The 13,726-nt window shown below is 47.4% G+C and overlaps 1 protein-coding gene across 8 annotated transcripts in view; it reads right to left on the bottom strand.

Moving 5' to 3' along the window:
* LOC132833830 (kazrin-like) overlaps window positions 1-13,726 on the bottom strand; it is a 704,169-nt gene that overhangs the window by 68,463 nt on the left and 621,980 nt on the right. For all 8 annotated transcript variants that reach the window (XM_060852461.1, XM_060852462.1, XM_060852468.1 and 5 more), the window contains 4 exons: window positions 7,818-7,936; window positions 6,564-6,795; window positions 1,993-2,094; window positions 497-663 (listed from right to left, as the gene is read on the bottom strand). In XM_060852461.1, the coding sequence (XP_060708444.1) occupies window positions 497-663; window positions 1,993-2,094; window positions 6,564-6,795; window positions 7,818-7,936 (620 nt within the window). The remainder of the gene's footprint in view (window positions 1-496; window positions 664-1,992; window positions 2,095-6,563; window positions 6,796-7,817; window positions 7,937-13,726) is intronic.

Below are 13,726 nucleotides of genomic sequence, written 5' to 3'. Positions count from 1 at the left end.
TGCAGATACTGGAGGATCAGAGCCGAGCGTGTGGTGCTGGAAAAGCACAGCCGGTCAGGCTGCATCCGAGGAGCAGGAGAGTTGATGTTTTGGGCAAGAGCCCTTTGTCAGGAATGAGGCATGTAACTCCAGACCTCCACAGCAATGTGACTGACTTTTAAGTGGCCCCGACATGGCTTTGTAGTCACTCAGTTCAATGGCAAATCATGAACTGGCAACAGACACTGGGTTTGCCAGTGACGCAGGATAAGCAGAAAATAAAACACTTAAACAAGAAGAAAGTAACAATTGAACCAGGCACTGAACTGTAACTGTAAAGGTTCCATTTCTCATGGTTGGCAGCGTGGCATTGTGCATCTCTCCATGTTATTACTGTCTGCCAGACAGCATTTCCACATTACAGTGAGACACTTGATGAGGCAGTTGACTGCTACCCACGGTTTTAACCCTGACCATATCCCGGACCCTTCTACCGCTCAACGGTGCCCTCTCCTACCTGGCTGGATTGACGATCAAGCTGAGCTCTTCAAAGAGGTGGCGCCTGATGATGTGCTTGTTGCTGGGAATTCCTAGTGCTGTTGCCATGGCTTCCGCGTTAAAGGTGGGTTCAAGGACAAGCACTGCACCATGGACTCCGCTGTTGAGGAGGTTGTCTGCGTATTCCTGTTCAGGACAGAAAACAAGGCCCGGAGTCCTGTTCAGTGAAAGGAGTCTTGACCAAGTTATGGACAACAATAAGAAATAAGTAAAGCAGAAGGGAGGGCACTCCATTTCATTTAAAGGACGCACCCAATCAATGTTCTAAAGGCTACATGTTCATCAAATGTTAACCTGGACAGAGAGTTGTTGAGTTTTTTGGTGACATTCTTGTTCGGTGTGAGCAGCATCATAGGGGACCATGCGGTACAAGAGAGTTAATCCAAAACCGCACTATGTGAATGCCCGCTGCCAGGTGGCTGCATATGTAATAACTGGCCTATCATCAACCAAACCGAATTGGTGTTCCCACTCTCCCCAACCTCCACAGCTAACACTGGGTGGGGGTAATGGTCACTGCACGATGATGTAAACTGGGGGTTAGTAAATCACCAGTCCAATTTACAACCACAGCCTCTCATTTTTAATCCTGTGAGAGGCAACTGACCACAGATCAGGAAAGCATGAGGCCTACATCTCAGTTCCTGCCTCCAGCCTGTCACCATGGCGATACAAGGCTCAGACAGGCTGCTGGAGGAGGCCTCTGGTTTTCTGAAGAAAGACAGACCGGAAGGAAGGATTTAAGGTTCCTGAAGAGCTTTCCGATTGAGATTCCAGCCACACGCCTCTCAAAGGGTAGCTGTCGTCAGGCAGCCAGTAAAAGGGTGCATCTCTTCACTTTCCCCACACCTTGTCGGTTTTATTTGGAAGGTTTGAGCTTGCCCCGGCCAGTGAGACTTGTGAAAGACTATTGCACTGTCAGGAATGTCATCATTCAAAGAGCAAAGGCCCTGCGTGCTTGTTTCTGGAGATGTGGACATTCTCCCGGCACTCTTTGGAGAGAAGCAGGGATTCTCCTCATGCCCCTGGCCAATGTTGCTCCTTCAAGCACAGCCATCCAAACTTTTTAATGAGAAATGAAAATGCCGCAGATCGAATGTGTGCTCGACAGGGAAACCAGAGCACCCAGAGGAATCCCACACAGACACAGGGAGAACGTGCAAACTCCACACAGACAGCTACTTGAGGGTGGAATCAAACCCAGGTCCCTGGAGCTGTGAGGTAGCAATGTTAACCACTGAGCCACCATGCCATCTACAGCCCAGGTAGCATCCTAGTAAACCCCTTCTGTATTCTTTCTAGTTTAATAATAACCTTTCTATAGTAGACCAGCACTTTCCCTATCACTATTCCCTTATCGTGAGTCTTTATCCTGGCTGAGGCCTGTGTAGTATATAACAATGGAGAGCACACGACACGACGACATATTCTGCTGCAACATCTGGGGTCACCCACCTTCAGATCGATCTCCCTCACCCATTTAATGACCCGCTGGTTGGTCCACACCAGAGGATCCACGTTGTGATTTTCACACCAGGCCCTTCTCTCATGTAAAATCTGCAAACGAGAGGAATTGATCACCTTCAGACACCGAGTAACCAAATTCTCCACCCACCAACACGATGGCAATCTCACTCAAGTGTTTCATCTGATCCCAGTGGTTTCTTGGAGAAAACCTATTTGCTTTGTTGGGTGAACGTTTTAACCGAGGAGTTAACGCCAGGCCATTTCGGGGTGAGACTGGGAGTCATTCCTTCACATTAAGGATGGGGAAATCTGGAAATCTTCTTCAAAACACTGCATGGGTCAAAGGAAAATTTCAAGACTGAAGTTGATTAACTTATGTTTGGGTAGGATGGGTAGATACCAAGTTGGACACAGTGAGTTGGGAAGTAAATCATGATCAATTGGTTTAATGTTTCAAATCAGGTGTGACTCTTCTTCAGAACTGAGGAACGTCTGAAGGTGACTCGAAACATTAACTCTGTCTTTCTCTCTCTACAGGAGCTGTTAGACCTGTCGAATGCCCCCAGCATTTGCAATATGGCGTGATTTAATTGAATGGTGGAAGAGGATGGAGGGGCTGAATGGCCTTCTCCTACACTGGCATTTCAATCTTGTCATTGGAGACAGAAATAGGGAGCAGGAAATGCTGACCCAACAGCTACAGGAGGTGATGGCCTAGTGGTATTATCACTGGACTGTTAATCCAGAGGCCCTAGGCCAGGATCTGTTGCAGCAGATGGTGGAGTTTGAATGCAACTTAAAAAAGAAGTCTGGTATTGCCATTGCTGATTGTCAGGAAAAACCCCATCTGGTTCATTACTGTCTTTTAGGGAGGGAAATTACCATCTTCACCTGGTCTGGCCTACATGTGACTCCAGACCCACAGCAATGTGGTTGAGCTTTGACTGCCTTCTTAGGCAACAAATGCTGACTGGGCCAGTGATGACCTCATCCCATGAATGGATTTTTAAAAAGTTAACATTTTGGCGGGGGGGGGAAGAGACGAGGCTAGCGAGTTGAGAACGCGTATTAACTCATGCCTTCTCATCCAGTTCTCTGGAATGATCTATCCCGGTTTCCTATCACTGCAGGTCGGACAACAGAGTGTGTTTGACCTTGCCACTGGCTGGAACATGGGCAGTTCTCCCACTGACAAAAACCAGTGAGGAACTGTATCCCGTTGATAATCTTATTCCTCTTCCCTGACAATTTTCAATATTGATATCAAACAAGTCCTTCAGTGTATGATGCAGTGCATTAAGAAATGGGTCACCTTGGGAAACAACCAAACTCTGTCTGTCCATCATAAAAGCTAGGAAAATCCGTGTGATGTTCACAGCATATCTATGGAATTCTACAGCTCGGGCTATTTAATTCCAAACTGGAATTCCATCACTTTATCTTTTCACAGTTTGCTGAAATATCTGTAAATGTTCCTTTACTGAAAGCAAATTCTCTCTCTTTTATATTGTTTCCATTGCATGTGTTTTTTCCCCTAAATATTCCTTCATTGCTGTCGTGACCTCTGGCCTCAATTCTTGGTGTGGCCTCTTTCTACGTGGCCTGGATTTCTGTCTGGTGAGCTGGGTGTGCAGAGTCAGAACACCTGGCTCCTTTTCCAAATGGCTGTGATAGCTGGTCGCCGGGGCAGCCGACATTAGTGAGGGAGGGGGGTGGGGGGGTGTGGGTTTGGTTCCAGAAGTGGAGTTGGTAGCGCCAGGACTGTCAAAGAAAGAGCTGACAGTCATCTGGCATGTTTCAGAGCTTCAATAATGCAGGTATGCTTGAAGAGTGGACACCATTGCAATCCTAAAGACACGGCAGCCAGTTTATGCAAACTGTACGATGTGATAAAAATTGGAATATCTAATGTTAGCTGGTTGCTGAATATTTTCCAAGTCATACATACATACAAATGGACATCACTGAAACAGACCCTTTGGTCCAACCCGTCCATGCCGACCAGATATCCTAAATTAATCTAGTCCCATTTGCCAGCACTTGGCCCACATCTCCCTAAACCCTTCCTATTCATATAGCCACCCACATGCCCTTTAAATGCTGTAGTTGTATCAGTCTCCACCGCTTCCTCTGGCAGCTCACACACCACCCTCTGCATGAATAGGTTGCCCCATTGGTCACTTTTATATCTTTCCCCTCTCACCCTAATCCTATGCCCTCTCGTTCTGGACTCCTCCACCCCAGAGAAAAGACTTTGTCTATTGACCACATGTGTCCCTCATGATTTTACAAACCTCTATAAGGTTACCCCTCAGCCCCGATGCTCCAGGGACAACTGCCCCAACCTGGCAACATCCTTGTCAATCTTTTCTGAACCTTTTCAAGTTTCACAGCATCCTTCCCCTCAGAAGGAGACTAAAACCGTCACCGGCAAAGATTCATAGAACATAGGACAGTAGAGCACAGGAGCGAGCCCTTTGACCCACGATGTTGTACGGAACATGATGACAATTTAAACTAATCCTTTCTGCCTGCCCTTGGTCCATATCCCTCCATTCCTTGCGTATATGTGTACTGACCTAAAAGCCCCTTCAATGCCCATCTCATTTCTGCTACCCCCACCACTCCAACAGTGCATTTCAGACTCCTATCACTCCCTGTGTAAAAAAACTTGCCCCTCACATCTCCTTTGAACTTCCCCCACCTCCTCACCTTATATGCAAGCCCCCTGTATTAGACATTTCAACTCTGGGAAAAAGATTCTGACCATCAATCCTATCGATACATCTCATAATTTTATAAACTTCTATCAAGTCTCCCCTCAGCCTCGGCCACTCCAGACAAAACAACCGGAGTTTTTCTAGCCTCTCCTTATAGCTTGTACGCTCTAATCCAGGCAGCATCCTGGTAACAAAAGCAGAAATTGCTGGAAAAGCTCAGCAGTTCTGGCAGCATCTGTGAAGCGAAATCAAAGTTAACATTTCAGGTCCGGTGACCCTTCCTCAGATCAGCATCCTGGTAAAGCTTTACTGCACTCTCTCCAGAGGCCCCACATCCTTCCTGTAAGGTGGTGAGCAGAATTGAATGCAGTACTCTAAGCGGGGCCTAACCAAAATCTTACAAAGCTGCAACTGAGACCGTCAAAGCTGGATGCCCGAGTCCTGTCAACTCTGTACGGTTATGGTCCGTCTGACGCTTTGTGTGTTTCTGTCTCTCTCTGGGAGCTGTCATCGCACATTTCATCACAGTGAGAACAAACACCATCACTTTGCTGAGCGGAGGTTCATTCTGCAATCTCAAACTAGTAAAACTCGAATCAAGTGAAAATTTAATAAAAGCCAGTTTCCTCCTCAACTTAAGTTTGACAATTCAAACTCTGCAAACCCTGTAACTCCCCCAGCTGCCCCAGTACCTAACTGGAGTGACTCACTGGCTAACCCTCACAACACAGCAATCTGCTCCACTGCACTCCATCACCCAGGAGAGGACATTGTAGGCCGAAAATGACATAATTACAGTGTTTGGAGTGTGCACAGAAGCTGTATTCCAATTATCAGGGATTTGTCAGAGGTGACCTTGCCTGCTATTGTATGATGTGATGGAGGAGCTGAAGGGTTTATAACAGCCATGAGGTTTGCATGTCTAAATTGACAATACTTTCGGCTTTAGTCAAAACACTTCAGTCTGGCACAGGAGTCGGAGAGAGTGTCTGATGCTGGCTTTCCTCGGAGATAGTGTCTGAGCCTCAACTCCCAGCAGTGACGCTCCGATCTCTCTCCCTCCCCTGCCTCGGGTTGGATTGAGAGACCAGGACAGTCTGCAGTAAAGTGGAGAAGCTGGTGGTCAAGGGAGTGAGGAACAGAAGCAGCACAGCCAATGGACTGTACCTGAGCAGGGTCTTCCAGACAGTGATCCAATCATCCTGCAGAACGTGTCTCTTCAAATACTGGTCAAGTGCCTTTTTCAATATTATGAATATACCTTCTGCCACTGCCCTTTCTGGCACCATATTTGAGATCAGGGTCTCACATCTCTAGTATATTTCAATATACTTACAACAATAGTTTACAACAATCTGCAGATGTTCTCATTTACAGACACGAGTACATACTCGCAAACACACAGAAACACACATGCAGACACACACAGAGACACACACACACATGGGCTCACACTCACACAGAGACACACATGGGCTCACACTCACACAGGCACACAATAAAGTGCACACTGAGGCATGAGCACGTTTTCACGCATTCACAGATACAGCTCACACATTGACACACACTGACGTACACCCGCATGGGTTCACACTCTCACGCACATATGCAGGCACGTGATTGCAGACATATATTCACACACACAGATACAGGCACACACAGGCACACCTACACACACAGGCACACCCACACACATACCTACACAAACACACACACACACACATGCACACACACACAGACACAGGCGCACACACACACAGGCACACCCACACACACACAGGCACACCCACACAGACACAGGCACATCCACACACACACACACAGGCACATACACTTCACCTCTCTGTCGAAATCCCACTGTCGGAACAGCTCAATGGCGAGCAGGAGGCTGATCTGGTGAAATTTCTTCGACACATTCAAGTACTTCTCCAGATCGCGCTTTGTGAGAGAGTTCAGCACTCGGCCATCAACAAGGTGGTTGTGGAAAGCCTGGGAATACTGCAGGAGGCCGACGTCATTCAGCCATGCCTTAGCGACCCAGTGGTGGTCCAGTTCGGAGGCTTTGGACAACCTGCAGAGATAATAACCAGGGCAGAGAAAAATGCTGTCAGCCTTGCGGCTCTCACTGTCAGAAACAGAAGTCAGATCCACATTGACTTTGTCATGGGTCAAGGTTCAAATGTTTTCAGGGCAAAGATATCCAGTGAGGCATAAATAGCCTTCTGATTGGCTGCCTTCATTAGCAAATACAGGTCAAAAGTAATCAGGAACTGTGTCCCTGAAACACACTGCACATGTCCGGTGGGTGTTGGTGCTGGGGTTTATATCGTCCCTTTAGAGAACTTTGCGCCATTTTTGTCAAGACTATGACCATGAGTGATGTAGGTGAGGTGGTCTCGTGACCTTTGAGTTCAGTTTTGTATCTGATGTAAATTTACTTTTCATTATTTGGAGATGCCGGTGTTGGACTGGGGTGTACAAAGTTAAAAATCACACAACACCAGGTTTAGATTAGATTTAGATTAGACTTACAGTGTGGAAACAGGCCCTTCGGCCCGACAAGTCCATACCGACCCGCCGAAGCGAAACCCACCCATGCCCCTACATAACACTACGGGCAATTTAGCATGGCCAATTCACCTGACCCGCACATCTTTGGACTGTGGGAGGAAACCGGAGCACCCGGAGGAAACCCACGCAGACACGGGGAGAACGTGCAAACTCCACACAGTCAGTCACCTGAGTCGGGAATTGAACCCGGGTCTCAGGTGCTGTGAGGCAGCAGTGCTAACCACTGTGCCACTGTGCACCATAGTCCAACGTTGGGCTATAACCTGGTGTTGTGTGATTTTTACTTTTCATTGTTATCTTTCTGAACTTTAGTGGTTTGTCTTAACTTCAGGTAATACTCAGGATTTACGTTATCTACTTGAACCATGTTTGTTTATGTCAACCAGTTTTCATGCTACGTGAAGGAGCAACTATCAGTCCAACTAGTTTCCACTGTATTTACCAGGACCCAAGGAATCTAATGTCAGGAAGTGACCAGCTTCCTGGGAAAGGCTGAGGTCTAACCTGAAGGTCTCTGCTCACCCCTTCCCATTCTCAGCTTCCCGATAATCCTCAATGGCCAGCCGCAGTTTCCGCCGATGCATTGAGCTGTTCACTCCCAGGCCCAACTCCAAATCATCATCATTCAGGCTCAGCAAGACCTGCCAGAGGAAGGAGGGAAGGTTAGAACAGATACAGTGCCCTGCTGATCACAGGGGAGCAAAGATGGACTGCTCTACTACAGGGCTATTGTAAATCATGGACCAGGGTCTGCAGTAGATCATGGACTGGGTTCTGCAGTAGATCATGGACTGGGTCTGCAGTAGATCGTGGACTGGGTTCGGCAGTAAATCATGGACTGGGTTCGGCAGTAGATCATGGACTGGGTTCTGCTGTAGATTATGGACTGGGTTCTGCAGTAGATCATGGACTGGGTTCTGCAGTAGGTCATGGACTGGGTTATGCAGTAGATCATGGACTGGGTTATGCAGTAGATCATGGACTGGGTTCTGCAGTAGATCATGGACTGGGTTAAGCAGTAAATCATGGACTGGGTTAAGCAGTAAATCATGGACTGGGTTCTGCAGTAGATCATGGACTGGGTTCTGCAGTAAATCATGGACTGGGTTCTGCAGTAAATCATGGACTGGGTTCTGCAGTAGATCATGGACTGGGTTATGCAGTAAATCATGGACTGGGTTCTGCAGTAAATCATGGACTGGGTTATGCAGTAGATCATGGACTGGGTTCTGCAGTAGATCATGGACTGGGTTCTGCAGTAGATTATGGACTGGGTTCTGCAGTAGATTATGGACTGGGTTATGCAGTAGATCATGGACTGGGTTATGCAGTAAATCATGGACTGGGTTATGCAGTAGATCATGGACTGGGTTATGCAGTAGATCATGGACTGGGTTCTGCAGTAAATCATGGACTGGGTTCTGCTGTAGATCATGGACTGGGTTCTGCTGTAGATTATGGACTGGGTTAGGCAGTAGATCATGGACTGGGTTATGCAGTAAATCATGGACTGGGTTATGCAGTAGATTATGGACTGGGTTCTGCTGTAGATCATGGACTGGGTTCTGCAGTAAATCATGGACTGGGTTCTGCTGTAGATTATGGACTGGGTTCTGCAGTAAATCATGGACTGGGTTCGGCAGAAAATCATGGACTGGGTTCTGCAGTAAATCATGGACTGGGTTCTGCTGTGGATTATGGACTGGGTTCTGCTGTGGATTATGGACTGGGTTCTGCAGTAAATCATGGACTGGGTTCTGCAGTAAATCATGGACTGGGTTCTGCTGTGGATTATGGACTGGGTTCTGCAGTAGATTATGGACTGGGTTCTGCAGTAAATCATGGACTGGGTTCTGCAGTAAATCATGGACTGGGTTCTGCAGTAAATCATGGACTGGGTTCTGCTGTAGATCATGGACTGGGTTATGCAGTAGATCATGGACTGGGTTATGCAGTAGATCAGAGCTGAAAATGTGTTGCTGGTTAAAGCACAGCAGGTTAGGCAGCATCCAAGGAACAGGAAATTCGATGTTTCGGGCCAGAGCCCTTCATCAGGAATGAGGGGAATGTGCCAGGCAGGCTAAGATAAAAGGTAGGGAGGAGGGACTATGCAGTAGATCATGGACTGGGTTCTGCAGTAGATCACAAATTGGGTTTTGAATTAGATCACATACTCGGGTCTGGAGTGGATATTAGATGGGTTGTGCAGTAAGCCTAAGACTGGGCTCTGCAATAGATCATGGGGTCTATTCTTATCAATAGTTCAGGTATAGAAAGGATGTTGTGAAATGTGAAAGGATTCAGAAAAGATTACCTAGGATGTTGCCAGGGTTGGAGGGTTTGAGCTATGGGGAGAGGCTGAACAGGCTGGGGCTGTTTTCCCTGGAAGGAGAACGTGAGCACTGCAAATGCTGGAGATCAGAATCAAAAACTGCGGTGCTGGAAAAGCACAGCCAGTCAGGCAGCATCTGAGGAGCAGGAGAATCGATGTTTTGAGCATAAGCTCTTCATCAGGAGAGGCCTGATGCTTGAACCGTTGGCTCTCCTGCTCCTCCGATGTTGCCTGACTGGCTGTGTTTTTCCAGCACCACACTTTTTGACTATTTTCCCTGGAGTATTGGAGGCTGAGGGCTGACGTTATAGAGGTTTATAAAATCATGAGGGTGAATAGCCAAGATCTTTTCCCTGGGGTGGGGGAGTCCAGAACTAGAGGGCACATGTTTAGGGTGAGAGGGGAAAGATATAAAAGGGACCTAAAGGGCCAACTTTTTCATGCAGAGGGTGGTACATGTGTGGAATGAGCTGCCAGAGGATGTGGTGGAAGCTCTCCACCTCAGAGTAAGTAATGAGCTTTCTTCATTATCTATCAATTGATATTAGCCAATGGACTCAGTGTGTGTCCATCTATCCTGTGGTCTCAGCGTTGAAGTATAGGGGGAAATGCTTTACTTAATGTACTCTAAATGTAAAACTATTTGCAAAATGTCCAGATTACAGAGGAGGAAGTGTTGGATGTCTTGAAACGGTTATAGGTGGATAAATCCCCAGGACCTGATCAGGTGTACCTGAGAACTCTGTGGGAAGCTGGAGAAGTGATTGCTGGGCCTCTTGCTGAGATATTTGTATCATCGATAGTCACAGGTGTGGTGCCAGAAGACTGGAGGTTGGCAAACGTGGTGCCACTGTTTAAGAAGGGCGGTAAGGACAAGCCAGGGAACTATAGACCGGTGAGCCTGAGCTCAGTGGTGGGCAAGTTGTTGGAGGGAATCCTGAGGGACAGGATGTACAGGTATTTGGAAAGGCAAGGACTGATTAGGGATAGTTATCATGGCTTTGTGCATAGGAAATCATGTCTCACAAGTTTTTTGAAGAAGTAACAAAGAGGACTGATGAGGGCAAAGCAGTAGATGTGATCTATATGGACTTCAGTAAGGCGTTTGACAAGGTTCCCCATGGGAGACTGATTAGCAAGGTTAGATCTCATGGAATACAAGGAGAACTAGCTATTTGGATACAGAACTGGCTCAAAGGTAGAAGACAGAGGGTGGTGGTGGAAAGTTGTTTTTCAGACTGGAGGCCTATGACCAGTGGAGTGCCACAAGGATCGACGCTAGGTCCTCTACTTTTTGTCATTTACATAAATGATTTGGATGTGAGCATAATAGGTACAGTTAGTAAGTTTGCAGATGACACCAAAATTGGAGGTGTAGTGGACAGCGAAGAGGGTTACCTCAGATTACAACAGGATCTGGACCAGGTGGGCCAATGGGCTGAGAAGTGGCAGATGGAGTTTAATTCAGATAAATGTGAGGTGCTGCATTTTGGGAAAGCAAATCTTAGCAGGACTTATAAACTTAATGGTAAGGTCCGAGGGAGTGTTGCTGAACAAAGAGACCTTGGAGTGCAGGTTCATAGCTCCTTGAAAGTGGAGTCGCAGGTAGATAGGATAGTGAAGAAGGCATTTGGTATGCTTTCCTTTATTGGTCAGAGTATTGAGTACAGGAGTTGGGAGGTCATGTTGCGGCTGTACAGGACATTGATTAGGCCACTGTTGGAACATTGCTTGCAATTCTGGTCTCCTTCCTATCAGAAAGATGTTGTGAAACTTGAAAGGGTTCAGAAAAGATTTACAAGGATGTTGCCAGGGTTGGAGGATTTGAGCTATAGGGAGAGGCTGAACAGGCTGGGGCTGTTTTCCCTGGAGCGTCGGAGGCTGAGGGGTGACCTTATAGAGGTTTACAAAATAATGAGGGGCATGGATAGAATAAATAGACAAAGTCCTTTCTCTGGGGTCGGGGAGTCCAGAACTAGAGGGCATAGGTTTAGGGTGAGAGGGGAAAGATATAAAAGAGACCTACGGGGCAACTTTTTCACACAGAGGGTTTGTACGTGTATGGAATGAGCTGCCAGAGGATGTGGTGGAGGCTGGTACAATTGCAACATTTAAGAGGCATTTGGATGGGTATATGAATAGGAAGGGTTTGGAGGGATATGGGCCAGGTGCTGGCAGGTGGGACTAGATTGGGTTGGGATGTCTAGTCAGCATGGACAGGTTGGACCAAAGGATATGTTTCCATGCTGTACATCTCTATGACTCTATGACACAGCGGTAGTGCACTCTGCATGTGAGTAGAGTGATGAGTATCATATGCTGATTGAAGGATGATCCTGGTCGATTTGAGTTCGTTTGCACGGTCCATATGGACATAGCTATGAGAAGGGAAAGAGTTTGGATCATTTGCCCAGGATTGCAATGGTGCAGCTGAAGTGACACACACTGCCCACCAGGTGGCTCTCATGCTGTTTATTCTGACCCTGTTTCCCACAATCAGAAGCTGTGATTGTGCACTGACTGCAGCCTCAATACACAGCACAACAATTTAAACCGTTTCAGAAACTGCCTGTCTCACTAAAGCCAGAACTGACCTTATGATCAATACAAAGCACCCCAGCTGTCCCTTTCAGGGGCAGGTCCCACAGTTTCCTTGCTCTCTCTCTCCTAAAGGCACTGATTCTGCCTGAGCTATGGGTTCTGTCAGATTTCTGATAATTCACCCAAGTGAATGCTGAGTCTAATGGTACAGAAGCAAGCCATTCGACCCATCATATCCGTACTGGCTTCTTGTGGAACAACTCAATCCTCTGCTCCAACCTCACAAGTTTATGTTTTCCAAATTTGCACCCAATTTCCTGTTCCAATGATTGATTGCCTGTGTGAACCAGTCTTGTTGCACAGGGAGTTCTTGGTGTTTAATGTTCATTGTTTAAACATGTTCTTCCTCACACACTGCGCGCCCCCTTCTCCCCCATATCTGTTATTCCCAAACCTTAAATTTGTCCTTGTCCCTGTCCCATTAATGACTAAGAACAGCTTTTCATTGACACAGGGAGACCCTTTGAGACACTGCCCTTGGCTGTTCAATCCCAAGCTGAGCAGGGTTTCCATGTACCTCTGAACCCATTCAGCATTCACTCTGGAACCGGGCTGCACAAAGTCAGGCTGATGCTTGAATCACAGCACTCTCTGAGCTTGGAGGTGAGAGACAGCACCGGTCAGTGCAGTGAGAAGGAGTGGGACGTGGGAGTGGGAGTGAGAAGGAGGGCGGCGCGTTGGCTCAGTGGAGGGCGGCGCGGTGGGCTCAGTGGTTAGCACTGCTGTCTCACAGCCTCAGGGACCCAGGTTCGATTCCAGCCTCGGGTGACTGTCTGTGGGGAGTTTGCACATTCTCCCAGAGTATGCATGAGTTTCCTCTGGGTGCTCCAGTTTCCTCCCACAGTCCAAAGATGTGCAGGTCAGGTGAATTGGCCAGGCTAAATTGCCCATAGAGTTAGGTGCATTAGTCAGAGGGAAATGGGTCTGGGTGGGTTACTCTTTGGAGGGTCGATGTGGACTTGTTGGGCCGAAGGGCCTGTTTCCACACTGTAGGGGATCTAATCTAACAGCTTTTGGTGAGTAAATATCAAAGAGGGCAAGTTATTCTAGCATCAACCTCAGACCAAAGCCTGTGGGTGCTGCGCACTGACTGTTTAGCTGCAGCGAGTACAATTACTGGCAGTGCCTGGAGTTGCCTGAAGGACGCAGGCTGCCAGAGAATCTATTGTGAATTGTGAAACCTGTAGCAATTAGGCTGCATTGTGTGTTTGAGAATTAATCACTTGTTGTTGGTGGGAGGGAGAGAGAGAGTGGGCCTGGGGGGGTGGGGGAATGGCAATTCAGTACCATTAAGGTTTTAGAGCAGGAAACAGTCCAACCATTCTTCAGAACAACAGACTGGAGATACAGGGAGGAGAAAGACTGAACAGAAGGAGATGTTTGCAGTTAAATATAACCCAGACTATTTCAATGCCTTTGTTAGTTGATATGACTGGAGCACACTCCCAATCCTGCCATTCTGTGTCTGTGAAGGCCATGAGGACTGGAACAAAAGACC

Source organism: Hemiscyllium ocellatum, chromosome 37 (assembly GCF_020745735.1).
Source record: "Hemiscyllium ocellatum isolate sHemOce1 chromosome 37, sHemOce1.pat.X.cur, whole genome shotgun sequence".
NCBI classification, from domain to species: domain Eukaryota; kingdom Metazoa; phylum Chordata; class Chondrichthyes; order Orectolobiformes; family Hemiscylliidae; genus Hemiscyllium; species Hemiscyllium ocellatum.
The sequence above is the reverse complement of the archived record's forward strand: the minus strand, read 5'-3'. Positions and strand labels throughout refer to the sequence as shown.